At 50.0% G+C, this 20473-nt stretch overlaps 1 protein-coding gene and 2 long non-coding RNA genes across 3 annotated transcripts; 2 read left to right on the top strand and 1 right to left on the bottom strand.

Annotated features, from left to right (window-relative positions):
* Positions 1-2854: 2854 nt before the first annotated feature.
* Positions 2855-4592, bottom strand: LOC120705203 (UDP-glycosyltransferase 90A2-like). Its single transcript, XM_039989674.1, has one exon. The coding sequence runs from the start codon at positions 4555-4557 to the stop codon at positions 3052-3054; it is 1506 nt and encodes a 501-aa protein (XP_039845608.1). The 5' UTR covers positions 4558-4592; the 3' UTR covers positions 2855-3051.
* A 2024-nt stretch (positions 4593-6616) lies between these two features.
* Positions 6617-17896, top strand: LOC120703791. The gene is made up of 2 exons (XR_005687257.1): positions 6617-6776; positions 8615-17896. It is a non-coding gene; the product is annotated as an uncharacterized LOC120703791 (long non-coding RNA).
* LOC120703792 lies at positions 7139-7829 on the top strand. Its single transcript, XR_005687259.1, has 2 exons — positions 7139-7212; positions 7455-7829. It is a non-coding gene; the product is annotated as an uncharacterized LOC120703792 (long non-coding RNA).
* Positions 17897-20473: the final 2577 nt, after the last annotated feature.

Raw genomic sequence — 20473 nt, 5'->3', positions numbered from 1 at the left:
GGGACAGACCATTTAGTACCGGGCCATGAATATTTAGTACCGGCCAATAACACCATCCGATACTAAATGCCATCATTTAATACCGGGGTGGTGTTAAAAACCAGTATTAAATGGCTGGGGGGCCTGAGAGCTATTTAGTACCGGCTGATAACACCGAACGGTACTAAAATGCGATATTTAGTACCGGCTGGTGGCTTGGCCCGGTACTAAAATAGTTGTTGGGGCTTTTAAATTTGGACCCAGTACTAAAGTGGCATCGAGACAACTTTAGTACCGGACCAAAGCATGACCGGTACTAACAACCAGAGACGAATGAACCATTTTCTGGTAGTGCAAGTTGTCTGTCTATAACAACTTAACCGTGACCTTTAAAAAAGTCGTCGGAGGCGGACAGGAAAAAACCGCCTCGATTAATGACCAGCATTAACCGAAGCGGTCTCGTTTTATGAACCGAGGCGGTTACGGAAAACTGCCTCGCAAAATCCACTAATGGAGGCGGTTATTACTTAAAAAAACATATCAGGTGCAAACCAACCTCTCCGTGCAAATCATGTAAATTTCAATCTGGGCCACCAGATCAACATCCAAAGGGTATGGGAGGATTGGATAATTTTACAATTAACCGCCCGCCCTAGGATTAGGCGATCACACTTTTGCAAATCTCCCCTCCCACTCCCTCTGCGCGCCCCCTTGGATGTTTTTGGCGGCTCAGATTGAAGTTTGCATGATTTGCACGAACAAGTTGGTTTGCACCAAATATATTCCCTGTTACTAAAGAGACCACCTCCAGACATGAACCTATTTTCCGAGGCAGACAGCTAACAGGACTCGCCGCAGTTAATTGAGGCCAAACCCTAAAAACCCAACCCAGCCCACCCCTTCCCTCTCTCATCCCTCTCCAATCTTATCTCCTCACGCCTCCCGCCTCTCCTTCTCCCTCTCCCTCTCACTTCTCCCCAAATGGATGACGCGTGCGGCGGCCCTCCCACTTCTGAGGCTATTCCCCTCGCGGCGTGTGCGCTGGGCGGCGGCCCCTCGCAGGCGCCGACGGCGGGCGGAGGCCTCTCATGGCCGCGCACGTGTGGCGGCCCCTCACGGGCGCGTGCGCCAGATGGCGGCCCTTTGTGGCTATGTGTGCGCGTGCGGCGCGAGCGGAGCCGCCCCTTGTAACGTCTCGCCTCCCCGAGGTCGGGCCCGCTTACATCTGGCAGTTGCGAGAGTCGGCTCTGATACCATTCTTAACGTCCCGCCTCCCCGAGGCCGGGCCCGCTTACATCTGGTAGCTTAACTAGGACACAGACTATCCTCACAGACCAACACATGTCTTTTCTGCACACTTTGTCCTCATTCATGCGCACCCGGGAATAACTTCCCGGTCGGTCACCCATCCCCAAATTCCTCCGGGCCAAGCACGCTTAACCTCGGAGTTCTTTGGAGACCGGCTTCCGGAAAAAAAGTTGCAACTTGTTGGTATGAATATCCTAATAATTCTATTAATCCTATTAAGCCCTGGGCCGAGGTGTCACACCCCTCCGGTGGCGGCTTGGAGCCCTCTCGTCGGTGGCAGGCCCGTCCCTCCCTCCGGCGCCTTGGTATGCCCCACCCTCCTTCCTCAGATCCATTCCTCACTCTCTCACCTCTCTCAGAGCCGTCCCTCACCTCTCTCCCTCGCAGATCCAACGGAGAGTGGTCGGATCCAACGAGAGACGATGACGAGAAGCTGCAGCGACGGGCGGATGGGCTCACCGGCGAGCAGTTGTGGCGGCGGCGAATGGATGGGCTCGGCGGGCCCGTGTATGGGCTCGCCAGGCTTGTCCATGGATTTTTTTATTTTATTTTCTTTTTTTGTTTTGATTTAATGAGGCGAGCACCAAGCCGCCTCGAAAAATAGGCCATTTACTGTGGTGTTAGGTACGAGGCGGCTGGGGTTGCCCGCTTTGAGAAACCTTTTTTAACTGACTCCGTTAAGTTTTTTGTAGTAGTGCCAGAATACTCACCGTTAGAGCAAATATTATGGTGGGCGGATAGCCGGCACATACTTACGTGGATGAGTGAGAAATGAAGAAAGAGAACAAACCGGGCGATTCGCGTTGCCGGCGCAAATGGGCGGACGTGCCCGCGCCCGCGTGCAGGTCCCATTTGCTGTGTTGCTGCGTTCGCTTGCTGCCTATTGGCCGCATGTGCTGCGCCGCTAGCTATTCCTGCCGCAGCCGCATTAATGGTCGCCACTCTGGCCATCCTTTCCGCCCGCTTGCCGGCGATATTATAAAACTTGCTCTTATGCTAGTCTCAATAGGAGTTTCATGAAGGATTTCATAACATTAAATACTATCAATTTTGCTGACATGGCAAGGAGAGAGAAGAATAGAGTTTCATAGAATGTGAGGAGAGTTTTATCACTATGAAACTCATCTAGCATAGTTACCTAGTTCTCAGTCTAAATAACTGTGGCATAAAACTCCACGGAGACCGGACTTGCACGGACCCCAATAAGTGCACGTACTGAATACTGACGTACTGAATACTGAAGTACACCAACTTTCTGCTCGACTCTGATCTGATGATTCTTGGGGCTCGAGATCGATGAAATCTTTTGTTGATGTCGCTGTTTGCATTGTGCTGCCCTGCACAGCGAGGCCGCGGTATGGTTTTATACGGACGATCCCTAACCGAAGCGGACTCCCTGCCGGGACACCGGGACAGGCCGTTGCCGTGCGCCGCGCCCGTGCCCGACCCCATCATGGAACTCTTGGCAACAGAGGATTCGTTCCTTGCTTTCGATGGACAAGGCTGAACACGCTGACGTACACAGAGTACAAGTGTTGGTAGTACATTGTATGACTCACTCTCAATCTTTTGATTTCAACCCTCTGACTTTCAAAATCTCTGCATTATCCATCAGGACATCTGCAGGATCATCATATTCAAGAAGAACATAGGGTGCGTCGAGGAGGATAGGATCGATAGAACACAAAACATTTAACAAAAGAAGTGCATTTTATTTGACACATGACTTCTGTCACATCAAATGACTGAGCAGCTGCCAGCTAGCTACATTTCCCCCTCACTGACGATGTCACCGTAGGTCCTCTGAAGCTCGTCCACGAGCTTCCGCAGCGCGACACGTGACGCTCCGCCGTCGCTCACCGCTGATTTCACCGTCTGTTGCGCCCACGCAGCCCTCGCCCGCATATTCTTCCCGGCCTCGCCGTCGGCGTCCATCAGCTGCCTCACCTTCTCCTCGACCTCCGCCCTCCCGACGACGCCGGCCGCCGCCATGCCGCCGGCCTTCGAGCAGATCCTGACGCCGGCGCCGACGACGTCCGCGACGTGCCTCGCGTTCAGGTGCTGCTCGGCGATCATCGGCCACGCCAGGACGGGCTTCCCGGCCGCGAGGCTCTCCATCGCCGAGTTCCACCCGCAGTGGCTTACGAACCCTCCCACTGCCTCGTGGGCCAGGATGCTCCTCTGCGGGACCCACCCGCGGACGATCCGGCCGTCGGGCGGCATGTCCACCGGCGGCGACCACGTCTCGGACCGGACGACCCAGAGGAAGCGGTGGCTGGACTGCGCCAGCCCGTGTGCTATCTCGTCGAGCTGCGCGTCGGTGATGTGGGCTTGCGTGCCGAACGACACGTAGACCACCGACCCCGGCTGCGCCGCCATCTCGTCGAGCCAGGCAACACAGCCGTGGGGGTCTTGCTCCTCCACCACGAGCTCCGACGTGTCGCCGGCAGCGAGGTGCAGCGGGCCCACGAGCCAGGCGCGGGCGCCGGGCTGGTAGAATGACTCGAACGGCGCTACGTAGTCCTCGTCCAGCGCGGCGACGCTGTTGACCAGGACGCCCCAGCTGAGCACGTCCGAGAAGCCGACGTAATCGATGAGGAACCGCGTCACGGGGTCCTCGGGGTCGGCAAACTTGGCCACCGCGTCGGGGACCTCGTCCGCCGTGATCGCCACGTGTTCCGGCATGCCGGGCACGTGGAACGGGGGGCCGGCCGGTCCGACGCTGGCCGCCGCCGGGTATGCGATGAGCGCCTTGCAGATGGCCATGGAGAAGCAGGACATGCCGTGGAACACGACGCGGCGGACGCCGGCGTCGGCCGCGGCGGCGCGCGTGAACCCGAGGAAGAAGTCGGAGACGAGCACGAGCGGCTGGGACGGGAGCGACGCGAGGAACCCCGCGAAGGCGTCCCGCAGGCGCGCCGTGGCGCGCAGGAACGCCGGGTACAGGGACGGGCACGGGAGCGCGTCGGTGGACTCGACCCCCGCCGGCAGCGGCGGCAGCGATGGGAACGGGAGCGCGACGAGCGACACCGACGCCGGCAGGCGGCCGGCGGCGAACGCGCGGTTGGCCGGGGTGGTGATCAGGGTGACGCGGAGCTCCCCGTGGTGCGCCGAGAGGGCCGCGGCGAAGTGGAGCAGCGGGAGCGTGTGGCCTTTCGCCATGAACGGGAAGATGACGACGTGGTCGCGGCCGTCCGCCGGCATGCCGTTGGCAGCATGGTGGTGGCCGGGCGCTGCGATGGCGCCGTTGGTGGCGGTCGTCGGGGCCATGGCGGAGCTAAGGCGTTTGCTGTGTGGTTGGGGACTTGGGGTGCAGTGCAGCAGAGTTGAAGTCTTGCTGGGGTGATTTATACTGACAGACTTCTTAAAAAAAAATTATGCTGACACAAATCTTCTTGTCTTCTGATCTCCATCTTTTGCAATTTGTTACATAAAAAAAGTTGATGCAAATAAATGGCTGCCTGGTGGCTTGTGGCTATGCTAGATTTATTCATTATTCTTCACCAAATGGACTCGAAACTCGTATCAGATGCAAGTGGCGGAGCAAAGAAGAAGAGGATATGCACTACATATTTCGTTGTACTTTGGCTGAATTTCTGGTGATTGAGGACACGAACGTACTGAAAGTAGCGCCTCTGGCCACACCAAAGCTTAAGATACACCCTTTATTTTTTTATTTACATATTTTGTTAGATTTGTCCAAAATTAAATCTGGCCAACTTTAATCGAATTTATAGAGAAAAATAATAATATTTAGAATATCAAATTTGTTTTTATTGAATCCACTATGAAATATATGTTGGCAGTGTACGTATATTATGAGTAGTATAATTGCTGCTGTATTTTTCTATAGATTAAGTTAAATTTTGCTATCTTTGACTCAGGACAAACCTAATACAATATCTAAATAAAAATGGAGGAAGTAGCATGGTTTGCTCGAGACTTTTGAAGCCACTGTTTAATTACCTTCCGTATTTTCTTAGTTTAGTAATGTGCTGGTGGCTGTTAACAATAATGTTACCGTCTACTGACGTGTTTCTATACCGTTTTCATTAGCGTATGAATTGCAAGCAATCGGCTGACCGGATGCAAGCAAGCAATGCTTGAACGTTGGAAGCTTTGATTATAGCTAGTTGTTTCGCCGGGAGTGGCGCGGGGTAAGCGCTACTGGCGGATAGAACGCTTAAAAACTACGAGTCAGTATGGTAGGGACGTAGCCACGTAGGGTGTCATTTCGATGCATGTAGTGGTAATTAGTTAATGCTCTTGATGATTAATTAGGCGCACCATCTCTCTCGTATTTTTTAATTACACCGTATAACTCAAACACTCATAACACATGCACACTTACACCCACACGTACGCAACCATAACTCTATGAGCATCTGCAAAGATTGAGCTGGCAAATCCTCGGAAATGTCGCCTACCAAATGCACAACGCCCTCCCATGGGGAGTCGAACCCAGAATCTGAGGTGTTACCGATACTCTTGTAACCACTATGCTACAGGCTTTTTGTGTCTCTCTCGTGTTATTAGTTCATTGACAATCCATCTAAAATATCTCTTTCTAACCAGAGCTCCTATCTATCTACCGAAATCGCACAGCCCAAAAAGCCAGTCATATATAAGAGGCTAAGCCCAACAACAAAGGTCAGATCTGCGCGCGCACGGATTGACCGAGAGTGAGAGGTAGTTTTCTTTCCAATTTTTGTTTAGAAACGTATCAGTTGCAAACCAACCTCTCCGTGCAAACTATGGAAACTTCAATCTGAGTCATTGGATCAACATCCGAGGAGTATGAGGGATTGGGTAATTTTACAATCTGGACCCGCCCTTAGATTGGGTAATCACACTTTTGCAAATCCCCCTCCCACCTCTCTGTGCCTCTCTCCTTGGATGTTGATCTGATGGTCCAGATTGAAGTTTTCATAGTTTGCACGGAGATATTGGTTTGCACCTGATATGTTCTCTTTTAGTTTTCTCCGGTTCTCCGTAACCATTGAGTCTTTATTAATATAAGTATCATTTAGGTTAATTTGCATTCAAACTTTTAAACCCTACAGTCAACATTTTTAGAAACTTACTACAACATTTTAGAAATATTATTTCATATTTTACGTAAAAATGTTGAAATGTAACATTAAGAATGTTGAAATGGAATATTTGAATTGTTGAACTCTAAAAAATTCTATAAAAATATTTAGGTAATGACTCTGATACGGTCGGCCGTATTTTATTCTAGTCGCACGGCCGCTCCGTCTTTTATCCCGGCTACATCCAACGAAGATCCAGCTATCTGGCCGGTCCCACGTATCAGGAATTGAAGAGCCAGCGGCGGACCATTCATTTTATCTGCTCACCCTCTCTCAAGGTTCTCTCTCCTCCGTTACTCCGTCAGGGGCATCTGCTTCAATCCCCCCACCATCAGCGTGCACATCTGGTCTCCTGGAGGACATTTTTGGGGGTTCAAGTCCAGATCAGAGACCTAGGTGAGTGCTCCCCCCTTGCGCTGCATCCATTTCCCCCTCCCCCTCCCCCTCCTGGCCTCCTCGATTGATTTTTTTTGCGGTTTGTTCTATTGGAGTTCTGGATCTGCTTGGCTTGGCTTGGCTCCAGGAGCGCGCGGCCGCGATACCGAGCTCACGGCGGACAACCGGCCATGGCGGCGAGGGCGGGTGATGCGGGAGGGGGCGACGCCGGGGAGCTATCTCTCTCTCTAGGGTTCCTTTCTCTCTCTGCGCTTTCAGCTGCGACGCTCGCATCCCCCTCGCCGGCGGCGTGCACTCCCGGATGTTGCGCCCCCCCGCGCAGCGGTATAAGGATCGGCGGCGCAGATTAGGCCCAAGTGAGAGATCCACACTCCTCGCTCCTTGGAACATCCATGTTTCCGCATCGATTTTGACTGCATTTTCGTGTTGGGTGGAGGTCATCAGTTCGCATGTGGAATCCGGAGAGGGCATCTGCTTTGGTTGATTTAGACAGATCTGTTCATACGCACCCCCCTCCCTCCCCCGTGCACCCCCAAATGCTCTGCATCGAGCTCATCACATTGATTTCTGGGGGATTTTCGTGGTTTGTTCTAGTTTTTGGGGAGGTCAGGGGATAGGGATTTCACGCTCGCGCACTAACCGCTGGGAATCGTAGTACACATCTCGTGTTGGGTGGAGGTCATCAGTTCGCATGTGGAATCCGGAGAGGGCATCTGCTTTGGTTGATTTAGACAGATCTGTTCATACGCACCCCCTCCCTCCCCCGTGCACCCCCAAATGCTCTGCATCGAGCTCATCACATTGATTTCTGGGGGATTTTCGTGGTTTGTTCTGGTTTTTGGGGAGGTCAGGGGATAGGGATTTCACGCTCGCGCACTAACCGCTGGGAATCGTAGTACACATCAATCCTCTGCATTGGGTGGGTGCAGATGCAGAGGATTTTTTTAGCATATACATGTTCATTGGGGTGTCAGGAACACACCCATGCTCACATCCTGTTGGTTTTTTCGCATCAATTAGCAGGGACTTTTACCGGTTTTTGTTTGCATTTTATTCACATTTTTATTCCACAATCCATGAGCGACTAGGGGGATGTTTTGTTGCTTCACTTAGTTTCAGTTCACGGAACAGTATATCTAGTTGCTAGATATTAGGATGTGTGGGTCAAGTATGTGCCTCCACGCTAATGAGCCAACAGTGCTTGATTTTCAGTGGCACTTCCTCTGACATTTAAACATGCTAATGAACAAGCTAGTGAACTAATATATTTCAGTTACAAGTAGTTCTGCATTTTAGGTCGATAGGTTCATCTAGTTGAACCAATGCAAGCAGCAGCGAAATACAGCATAGAGTAGGTAATTAAGGTCAAGAGATAGCCCTTATAGTTCTCTACTGTATTCACCTATTCTAACATAAGGGCCAGCTCACTTCCATAACACGCTTCACATGTAAACATGCAAACATGCAAACAAACTACAGTAATTCAGTTATTTTTTTAGTTCAGTTTAGTCCTGCATTTTTGGGTGGATAGGTTGATCTAGTTGACCAGCACAGGCAGTAGGACTTGTAAATATAGTAGAGAACGGGTATTTAAGATCAGGAGCTGGCCCTCATAGTTCAATTATTTTTTTCATTCACCCCATGTTTTTACTAATGATCAACACATAAGTCATCAGCATCCGCATTTGGATTTGGGCTAGTCTTCGATGTGGAGAGGAACTTGAAGCATAGATTTTTCGTTGGGTTCATGCCCTATGCACCTAAAATCCTTTGCATCAGATTCGTCGACTAACTTTTGGGTGTGGGACACTCACGCTCACATCCAGTTGATTTTGCAGAGGTCTTGGCATTCAGAGTGCGCCCGGCGGCGGCGCCAGTGCAGAAGGAATTCAGCTTCGCTGGGTGGCTGCAATCAGCTGAGTTGATCAAGGTGGATAGCAGCGGCTCGTCTTCTGGCTCTGACAAAGATATGAGCTGACTTGAAGAAGAAATTAAAGAGGGCACGAGTCTGTGCAATCAGCAGCTGTCTAGTGATTGTAGATTCAGACACTGACACGTCTGACATCTTTTGATTATTAATCTGCTCTTTGATCAACTAAAAACAGAGTAATGTGGTATATCAACCTCTCTGTTTTTTCTCCGCTTCTTGTTTTCTCAGTAGGCAACAATACATTTTAGTATATAGCATTTTACTTCATTAGAAAATAAAAATGAATAGGAACTTTAGAAATAAATATGGTTCTGCATTATCCAAAAATATAATTCATTAGGCATTAATATGGTTCTGATTAGGCAATAATATGGTTCTTAACCAGGCAAAATAGTTTACTTCATTGGGCAATGTTTAATTTAGAATTTAAGAATTCATTTTCATTGGTTGTCTAAAGTGCAAGGTAATATACAACTATCAGCACTGGTATTTAACATAGAACCTAGTTCCTTAGCCTGACCACATGGGAGTTAATGCTATGTGCGCAGTCATCTTGAGAGTATATATTCAAAATTCATTAGGCTATAATATGGACTAATTTAGGCAGTTATGTAGTTTTTAATTAGGCAATAATATGGCACTGAAAAAGTAATATAGTTTACTTCATTAGGTAATGTTATTGGACATGTAATTTTCAGTATTTTGTATAGAGATTGCAGCATTCCCACTAGATCTAAAAGCAAAAACTATTGTTCAGTTTTTGAAGCATGATCTGAACTATTATCACAAAGAAATAGGAGCATTCCTACTAGATCCCATATGTTGCTCTTTTCATTAGACATGTACTTCCTTTTTTCTTTATTGGATTGGGGGGTAGGGGTATCAGGCTCTTTGGCAAACATTCGTGACATCATGGATAAATTTAATTCACACTGTCATATTTTTATTTTCAAGGGCGCTTCCTATTTTCTTTTAAAAAACTAAAATCTGGTTGTTAGACTATGCAGCCTTGTTTTCTTTTTCTATACACATTATGCAGCTAGCCTACTCGGCTCTTTTCCTCTTATTGTGGCAGTATTTGTGCTAGATCCTACAATTTTTTATGATACAAGCATCATTGGTTTTTTATTTGGTAATAATATATATAGGAATTAGGCAATAATATTGTTTCAGATAGGCAACAATATGTGTTAAAATAAGTAATTTTTTGATAAAAGGTTACATGCGGATTCTTAATGCCGCTAGTAACAGGAACAACAACAGTTCGTTCAATATGTATGTGCAATAGGATACTAAACTCATTTTAATTAGGTCTAGTAACAGGAACAACAGCCGTTTGTTTAATTATTCATTAGGAAAAATATACTACTAAATTAGGCAACTTATGCTACATCAATAAGCAATTTATCAACTGTAGTTCAACATTTCTATATTCTGGTTCTAGCATTCTTTTCATATGTCGCTGAATTTTGCTATTTTGGTGTACTGATTAATTTCTAAAAAAAGTCAGTTTGTATTTGCTTTGCAAAATGGTGCGGCCGCTGCGACGCGAGGCAGCTCGTGCATCCACATGCAGTATGCCCTTAAAACCAAATCTGTTCCTATCATTCCTAATATTTTCATGCATTTTCATGTTGGTCTTTAGCAGAAGGCAAATTTATATATTTTGTTAGGCAATAATACTTGTTAGCAGAGACAAATTCATGCATCTGGTTAGACAACTTTAATTTATCATACTTTTTTACATCTAAAGCATTTTACCCTGTTATGCTATTATGTGATTTCTGAATTAGGCAATAATTATTTCAGCAGAAGGCAAATTTATGTATTACATTAGGCAACTTCATTAAATAATCCATTATTTTTGCCTGCTTGTTTCTTTTAAATTGCTCCTAAGTTTATTATAATATGCCTACAAGCAAGAATGCTTATTGTTATAAAGTATCATCAAAACATATAGTTGAGCAAAATGTTCTGTTCATTCATCATGGGAGTTTATCTATGCTAATACACCACTTTTAACTGTTCTCTATCCTGATTGTCGTGGTGTGGAAGACCACAGCCGGGTGGCGGATTGCACACGCCTAATCCTAAGTGTAGGATGAGCTTGGGGGCAGTCAAGGAGTGCTCGATCTAGAGGCGAATGAATGTGAGAATCACACAAGGATTTAGAGTGGTTCGGGCTGCCGGAGCGTAATACCCTACATCCACTGTGTGTTGTATTGCCTGACCCCCGAGTGTGCTCTCTGAGCCAGAGAGGGAGGATATGTTCAGAGTGTTCTGAGAGTTGTGACTCAGTTGTCCTGGTTTTGTTGACTTGAACCTCCTTTTCTACCGTAAGTGCTCTCCCTTTTATAAGCCCAAGGGGAGCAGTACACTGAGCGGGACCCCAACAGGTGGGCCTGGTGATGTATTATAAACTACACTTTGGCCTTCAATGCCTCAGATCCGGAGATCTTGTCGTCGGCTTCCGTGCGTAGCTTCTGACCAGGGATGGTCTTGAGCTGTCCTGTCGGAGTAGAGTCTAGCCTCTTGAGCCGCGCGTCGAGGTCATGATGAAGCGCTGAACTACTAACTCAGTCCGCTGTAGCAGCGTGCACTGTTGCTCCAGTTAGTAGCTGGTCATCATGGCTCATCGCCTACGCGCGCAGCGCTGAGACACTGCTATGTGCCTCGGTAATAGACGAGCCGCCTTGGAAATAGGCGGGCTTACCATGTTGTCATGTCACGCTTGTCCAACTCGTGAGTGGGTATCCGATGCCCTGCTCTGGCAGTGCACGCCCCAACCACCAGCATTTAATGCGGCAGGAGGGTTGGCTTCAGGTAGAAGACTCGTGCCTGTGGGACACGTGGCGGCACCGGACCCGGGGGTCGGCGGCCGCGCCCACAGGGGCACGTGGCGGTTCCAGACCCCTGCCCAAGCGGGGAGCGGAGGTCCAGAGGTCGGCCCTGTGGGACACGTGGCGGCGCCGGATCCTGGGGTCGGCGGCCGCGCCCACAGGGGCTTGCGAGGGCTCCGGACTCCTACCCAAATTGGGTGCTGGGTCTAGGTCCCTTGGCTGGCTCGATGACTCAAGCCTCCTGGAGGTCCGGCTTGCACTTGTAGAGGCCCAGGTCCGGCCCGCGGTGGTTCGGGACCTGTCCGCAGGGCTCCGGACCCGTGGTCCGTAGTTGCCGCTCCTGAGCGTCTTCATTCTTGTCTTGTAGGAGAGGGTATTCCTGTCTGAGTGTACCGACAGTGGCCCCCGGGCCCACCTGCGGGTGAGGTATTAACCCGCAGGTCGGGCCAAATCCATGTCGTGGTTGACGCCTGCTCGGACGGACCGCGCCGGTGTTCTCCGCGGGGGAATTCTTCCCCTGCAACGCTAGTAGCTGGCGCTGCCGGTCTCCAGGTACTCTGTCCCCCCGTCCTGTACACAACTTAGGACTGGCGTTTAGTAACATACCCACGTGGTCCCAAATCCTGTTGGCAGAGGTCCTTTGAGATACGCAGCCGGACTTGTGGAACAGAGCTTAGGAGGCCAGCCCTCAAGCTAGAATAAGGTCCGGACCTCTAGGTACGCAGTTCCGGGTACTAGGGCACCTGTTACAGAGTGGTGGAGTGCACAGGCTTAGGGTACGGAACTAGGCTAAGCGGCTGCATAGGGCTCCAGACCACCCCCAGGAATAAGTACCTCTTCCCCGAAGCAGGTTCCTAAGGACCCGGACCCCCCTCTAGCAGTGAGGGGGTCCCAAACTGAACCACATGCTGGCCGACTCAATTCGGACACAGGAGTGGGAACCACGCGGGGGTTAGCGCAAAGAGAATGCGTAGATTGAAATTGGAATGTAACATCCTTAGAGGCGAACTGAGAATAAACTTTTCCTTTATAACTAGTTGTACATGAGATGTGTGATGTAAGCCAGAACACGGGTTTATGAGGCCGGAGCTGTCCGGACCTTCGGACCCCCAGTCTTAGGTACTACGGTACTCGCCCTAGGGATGTAGAGCATGCAGGCTTATGGTATGGAACCAGGCCAAGTGGCTACACGGCTCCGGACCTCCCCGGAGGGTGAGTACGCTTCCCTGAACCTGGTTCGCAGAGGTCCGGATCCCTCCACGGGGGAGGCTCACCGGACTGGACCACACGGAAGTACTACCTAGTTACAAAGGAAAAGGTTTTATTCCCTGCTGGGCCTCTAAGTGTAGGACTTACAAAGATGTAGAGTCGGAGGTGCGACCGGAGTCGGCTTATCATCGGAGAGAGCCACCAGAGTTGGCTTAGTGCGACCCGAGTGGGCTTAGTGCGACCGGAGTCGGCTTATTCCACCCATACAGCCAATAGCCGAGCGGGTGGAACCATTTGCAGGGTCCGAGCTGGTGTGTGTATTTGCTTGCATGAGTCTGGCATGCTTCGCAGGACTCACCAGCTCAGCTGCATCCTGAAGGCTGAAAGTGATCTAGGCCCCTAAGTGGGTTTTGGTGAATAATGACAAAACACATATATATTTAATTGTGTAATTGAGCATGTGTGCAGGTGATGAATATATATAGGTGAATCAAGTGATGACGTATGGCCCCCCAAAAAGAAAATGAAAAGGCGGTGTTTAAGTGTACTCATGATATTAGATGTTGTATTTGAAATTTGAGTATAGGGACGCTGTACTATCAAGAGAGACTTGATTCAAGGGTTTCGATTTAAATCTTGTGCTCAAGAGAACCTAGACAAACACCTGTGAGCCACAAAATACACTCAAAAGAGCAAAACATGAGCTTTCATCCTGCCTAACCCGGATACTCTGGGTATAGGGCCGGATACTCCGGACCCCTTTGCCCGGAGTGTGCGGGTGCTGTTCACGAGCTGAAAAATTAGGGTTGCCCGGAGTCTCCGGGTAACTGTTCGCCCAACGGCTATTTTTGGGTCAAGAGGTATAAATACTCCCTCCCCTCCTTCAGTTCACTCTCTCTTGCCATTCTTTCGAGCTGAACTCCTCCTAAAGCCAAAAGAGAGCTCTCTCACTCCCCTCTCTTCATTCTTGAGTGATTCTTTTGAGGGATTTGAGTGAGAAGCAAGCAAGAGTAAGGATTCGTGCTAGTGAGCCTCATTTCCACCTCTTGAGCACTTGGTTTTGGTCAAGCCCGCGGATTCGAGTTTGTTACTCTTGGAGCCTTGTGCTCCTAGACGGCTAGGCGTGCTTGTGACTGCTCAATCAATGTTGTGAGCTGCACAAGAAATTTGTAAGCTCCATTCCTCGCCGAGGAATCCATAGTAAGCCTTGGGCTTGAGAGGCGATCTCGCCCTTGGGAGAGGAGCATAGGGGTTATTGAGCTCTGTCTCTCGAATCCTTCCTCAACGGAGACGTAGCACCTTCGGGTGTGAACTTCAGAAAATAAATTCTTGTCTCTTTCATGTTAATTTACTTGATTTCATTGCTATTTGCTTGTGAGACTTCTTTTCTAGGGTTTGAGCTCGATCTACTCACTCACGAGTTTCTAGTGAGTTTTGTTTGTTGGATATCAACCTTAAGGAACCCCTAGTACTCGTACTTTAGCTCGATCTGCTTTTCATACATAGATTCCTGCAGTTTTTTTTCAGTTTGTTCATACCCGGAGACTCTGGTTATAGTTCCGGATACTCCGGACCACAAAACCCGCAGTATCCGGGCTTATACCCGGAGTATCCGGGCTGAGTCTACGTCTGACAGTTTTTAAGTGTCTTTGAGTTGCAGATTGCCGATTCACACCCCCTCTAGGCATCTTAAGATCCTTTCAAAGGCGAAGTTGGCCGGTAAAAGCCACGCCAGAAGGCTTTTCCAACCTGTGTGCGGGATACCTCGGAGGATGACTTCCGCACTCGCCTCCTCCGAGCAGCTCGCAGCCCTCCTCCTAGGTGATGCACCGCGTGAAGATACGATTGGCGCCACGGCGGACCGTGTGTCACCTAGCCAACCACACTATGTACTCAACGGATACATATCTTCAGGAAGGATCTTGTCTTTCAGGTGGTCCCGGATCTCGGAGATCCGTGCATCGGGACCTCCCTGAGCATCTTGGATGTGGCACCTCGAGGTCTTACCGAATCTCAGAGATCCATGCATCAGGGTTCTCAATGGCGCCCACAATCCTTGGCGGACCCCCTAGATGGAGCACCGCCAGGACCGCTAGCTTCGAGGTGCTAGTCCGACCCCCTTCACCCAGTTCGGCAGGCTAGGCGGATGGTCCCAGCAGCCGTCTTTCACGGACGCCCTCAGACACGGGTGCCTGAGTTGATGCCCTCACGGAGAGGTCATCTACTGCTGGGGAACATGCACGGGGAGCATGTTTGAGCTCCAGTGCGTCGAAGTCTGGGACTTCTGGCTTTTTTTTGGGTCGGGACCCGGCCGGACCCCTGAGGTAGGGCCGCTTGTTGTCTTTTGTGATGGCTGGGCCATCACGTTCCGCTTGGGGGGACCGTTGGGACCTCCTGCATAGGTTGCTCGGACCTCTCAGCGACCATCAGTATGTTGATCGCCTTCGTGGTCGCTGGAGGCTTGTTCACGCCGCTTGCTGACGTGCTTCGCGAGCTTCTGGATCTCGTAGCATTCGGAGGCACTGTGGTGGCTCCGGGGGTGAACAGGGCACGGCTCGTTGTCGCGGCCCTGCTGGCGCGTGCGTTTGCCGCGCGAGTTCCGGCCCCCGGGCGCTATGGCAGCAACCGGGGTGCCAGATTGCCTCATCGTGGCTTTCCTCATCGTCGCTGCTGTGAGCAGCGGAACCCGGACCACCCGTCTGGGCAGCCCGAGCTTGAGGGGCTGAGTGCCATGCACCGCCCTCAGCGGCCCTGGCACACTTGTCCGCCAAGGCGAATAGGGTGGTGACAGATTCCACCTGATGTACGGCCAGCTTCTCCAGTATCTTCTGGTCACGGACCCCCTGGTGGAAGGCAGTGATAATGGATGCATTTGAAATACGTGGAATGATTTCGCGTACCTTGGAGAAGCGGGAGATGAAAGCCCGCAGAGTTTCTCCGGGTTGTTGCCTCACGGCATGGAGGTGGGCCTCCACGCCATGCAGCCGGTACGCGCAGGCGAAGTTCGCCGTGAACTATGCGCAGAGCTCCTCCCAGGACTGGATCGACCCGGGAGAGAGGTTAATGAGCCAAGTCCGGGCTGGCCCGGTCAAGGCAACGTGGAAGTAACTCGCCATGACGGCGTGGTTACCCCCAGCCGCGGTGATGGCAGTGATGTAGACTTGCAGGAACTCCGATGGGTTGGTCGTCCCGTCGTACTTCTCCGGCAGGTGCGGCCAGAACTTGGGTGGCCAGGCCTCCATGCGGAGATGCTCCGCGAGCGCGACGCAGCCCACACCAGCCACCGGGGTCTGGATATGACCCTGGGACCTTGGTGCCGCCGTGCCGAGATCGGCATCGAGGTTCCGACCCTCGATGTTGAGCCGGCATTAGACGGCAAGAGGCCTGCGGCGCGGGTGTTGCCACGTCCTCCCCCATCGGGTGGTCATGGGACTCGACAATCCGAGCCATGGAGATGCCAAGTGGGCGATCAAGCGGAAACCAAGCTAGCTCCCTACCTGGCGCGCCAAATGTCGTGGTGTGGAAGACCACAGCCGGGTGGCGGATTACACCCGCCTAATCCTAAGTGTAGGATGAGCTTGGCGGCAGTTAAGGAGTGCTCGATCTAGAGGCGAATGAATACGAGAAGCACACAAGGATTTAGAGTGGTTCGGGCCGCTGGAGCGTAATACACTACATCCACTGTGTGTTGTATTGCCTGACCCCCGAGTGTGCTCTCTGAGCCTGAGAGGGAGGATATGTTCAGAGTGTTCTGAGAGTTGTGACTCAGTTGTCCTGGTTTTGTGGACTTGAACCTCATTTTCTACCGTGCGTGCTCTACCTTTTATAAGCCCAAGGGAAGCAGTACACTGAGCGGGACCCCGACAGGTGGGCCCGGTGATGTATTATAAACTACACTTTGGCCTTCAATGCATTAGATCCAGAGAACTTGTCGTCGGCTTCTGTGCGTAGCTTCTGACCAGGGATGGTCTTGAGCTGTCTTATCGGAAGCCTCTGGAGCCGCGCGTCGAGGTCATGATGAAGCGCCGAACTACTGACTCAGTCCGCTGTAGCAGCGTGCACTGTTGCTCCAGTTAGTAGCTGGTCATTATGACTCGTCGCCCACGCACGCGGTGCTGAGACACTGCTTCGTGCCTCGGTAACAGACGAGCCGCCTTGGAAACAGGCGGGCTTACCGTGTTGTCATGTCACGCCTGTCCAACCCGTGAGTGGGTATCTGATGCCCTGCTCTGGCAGTGCACGCCCCAATCACCAGCATTTAATGCGGCAGGAGGGCTAGCTTCAGGCAGAAGACTCGTGCCTGTGGGACACGTGGCGGCACCGGACCCGGGGGTCGGCGGCCGCGCCCACAGGGGCACGTGGCGGTTCCGAACCCCTGCCCAAGCGGGGAGCGGAGGTCCGGAGGTCGGCCCTGTGGGACACGTGGCTGCGCCGGACCCTGGGGTCGGCGGCCGCGCCCACAGGGGCTTGCGAGGGCTCCGGACTCCTACCCAAATAGGGTGTTGGGTCCGGGTCCCTTGGCTGGCTCGATGACTCAGTCCTCCTGGAGGTCCGGCTTCCACTTGTAGAGGCCCAGGTCCGGCCCGCGGAGGTTCGGGACCTGTCCGCGGGGGTCCGGACCCGTGGTCCGTGGTTGCCGCTCCTGAGCATCTTCGTTTTTGTCTTGTAGGAGAGGGTACTCCTGTCTGAGTGTATCGACACTGATACTATGAAATAATATGGTTCATGATAGGCAAAATAGTGTACTTCATTAGGTAATCTTTTATCGAGCATTTCATAATTTTTCTTTTATTGGCAGCCTTGAGTAATATGTTACATACAACTACTAGTATCTCTGCAGTTGACAAAATGAGGAGAAGATGCAGCTTCATGGGTGAACAAGAACTGAAATAACGCTATACTTAGCTGCCAGTGTGTTTTGTAGGGTAGCATCCTCTAGATTGATGCATAATTGGTCCCAAATTCCATTCTGAATCCACAATGTTTTAGTTTCACTACAAAGATTCAAAATGGGCTCTACATGCCCTTCCTCATCACCTAGTAGTGCAGCATCAGCGCGACACTATACATTCATAAGAGAAATGTAACAATTTTGAGGTTTGGCAAATCAATATATTATCTATGCAATTTTTGTTGCTTCCTTTAGTGTTCAGTATGTGTGCCATCATTTTCTTCCAGCAAGCAGCGGTATCCAGGAACAGGCACTTTTGTTTTTTTTTAGCAAAGAAGAGGTCCCATTTCAGATTAGTAGAGCTTGCATATTTAAGATCAGAAAAAAATGTGTAGGCCATCTGCGAGCATGTGCACCGTCTAGTGCAACTTTATGTGTGGGCAAAAATATAGCGCCAATAGCTTTTTGCTAAAAGAGGAAAGTTGCCTTATGGTGGACTGTAGCAATTCCAAAAATAGGGTGGCCGGCCGTAAATTAGCAAAGTCCAAATATTTATATTGGGAGCAAACCGTTTCTCAAACAGATCAAAGATATGTGCGGAAAATATATTTTACATCAGTAGAAGTCAATCCAAAAGTCCCCACCCGTCCATCCCCACTCTTTCCTACTTCCAAGTTTTTTTTTTGCGCGGTTTCCTGCTTCAAAGTTGGTCATGGCATCTCATGGAAGATTACGTAGACTTTCCACCTTTCGAAAGATATATAGTAATTTTATTTTTTTTTCTAACCTAAACGTGGCTTCCCAACCCTTTCGGCTCAAATTTGCATGGCCTAGTCCCCCTTGTCCCTTCCCCAGATGTTGTGGGCCGGCTATCCATATTCCATCCCATCTTTGATCCACCAAGACAGCCAGATTGTATCGTTGCCGTGTCATCTATGCATATAGAGAAGATGTACGTGCCATATTTACGTATTTAATATTCCTTTAATCAAGCAATGATATTATTTTCCTTCCAAAAATAATACAGGTCTTTCTTTTTCTTCTATAAAACAATGAAGTCAATTATTATTCTTTTAAAATAAATAATGACATGAATTATAGGTGAATACATGTGCAAAGAAAAATAAAGTGTCTGCTAAAGGAAAACAATACGTGGGTGGAAGAGGTGGGTACATAAAAGTGTTTGGCGTAAAAAATATTAGAATTTTGGTGAAAATATTTTTTTTCAATCAATTTTGTGAGTCTACATCCTCTTTCGTCAAAATCTTTGGTCTGACAAGTGGGATCTCTCCAATTAGAGATATAGTGGGCCTAGTTTTGATGAAAAAATATTTCTATTGTTTCAACTTTTATATAGTTATTATTCCACTTACTGTGTGTTGAATATAATATAGCAAACTGGCGGCTCCGCTTCACCCTAACTCCATCAAGTGTTCCTTAATTACTACCACACGCCTAGTTAAAGCAGTAACGACCAGCACATGCAAACCGTGTTTGGATCGCGCTAGCGTAGGTTCCGTGAAAAGAGAATCTCGTATGCATAGAGCAATAAATGAAGTTTATTTGTAAAAAAATTTCAGGGATGGATCAATTTTTCGCGACGAATCTAATGACGATATTTAATCAGTGATTGACTACAATTTTGCTACAGTAATTATTCTTTAATCACGCGATCAAAGACTTCATTAGATTCTTCATGGTTCCTAACGCAGAGATTCTGGAGTTAGTTTTTTAAACTGACTTTATTTAACACAGTATTTAACGGTCAAAATTTCCTAACACTCACCGGCTCAGACAGGGCCAAAGACCTCCTCCAACTGCGGACGACGTCACCAGCTGATTCGGATTCTAGCCGAGTTGGAGGATAGAGGAGTGAAGAAAACATGCGCGCTAGTGAGTGTTTGTCGCTAGCTCATGGCGTTGGAGAGGGAGGGCGGATGTGAATGCGGGACCAAAACCGTAGTGTATGATTTTTTTCGGGTCCGTATTCGCTCGGTGGGTGACGCTTTTTTTTCCGAGTCTTTGATGATCTTGCATGCTAAGCGAGATGGATTTTGTTCAGACTCGTCTATCATGTACCTAGAGACGTGTTTCGTATACTCCCGGACAGGGGCAAAGATATCAGAGACGTGTTTAGAGTACACACGTATATATATATATATATCTGATTTTGTATTAGAGATGTATTTTAATTACGTGTCTCTGGTAGGGATGTCTCTTCTTTATAGTTTTCGGACATAGTGCTACTTCCACCATGGATCTAAAAAACCAAACAAAGACCTTTTGCCATCAATTCAAGCGGACCATAACCATGAAGATCGGAATAAACTGCTAATAAGAGGCATCCATCGAGCTGAGATACTGAGCTGGATCGGCCGCATAACCACGCCAAACCAAACTAATTAATTAAAGAAATTAAGCAGGATTCACAAACTCAATTGGAGTAGACAACTATGTACTTCTCTAATCCCCATGTGGGTGTTCTCGCCGCTCACCGGTACTCAATGGTACATGCATCAATACACAAGATTCAAATCGGAAGCAAAGAATTAGCACCTGTGCCGCCTCTGCAGTGCTGTGCATGTGCAACTGCGGTGCTGCCGCGCCGCTGCCCGCCTGCTCCGGCCGCCGGTTCCGCCTCCATGGCCATTGGCTAGCTGACCGCGCACCCACGCAGCCATGCAGGTCGCTGTGCGCTTGCACCGCAGCGCCGGCCTGCGAGCCGAGCCGCCCTCCTAGCTGAGCTGCTGCGCCGTGCCGCCAGCCAGCCGCTACGGTTGGCCCTCGCCGCTGCCACCTGCCGCCGGAGAGATGGGTCGGGAGAGGG

This window comes from Panicum virgatum, chromosome 4K, assembly GCF_016808335.1.
Source record: "Panicum virgatum strain AP13 chromosome 4K, P.virgatum_v5, whole genome shotgun sequence".
Taxonomy (NCBI): Eukaryota; Viridiplantae; Streptophyta; class Magnoliopsida; order Poales; family Poaceae; genus Panicum; species Panicum virgatum.
This window is presented reverse-complemented; position numbering and strand designations above follow the sequence as displayed.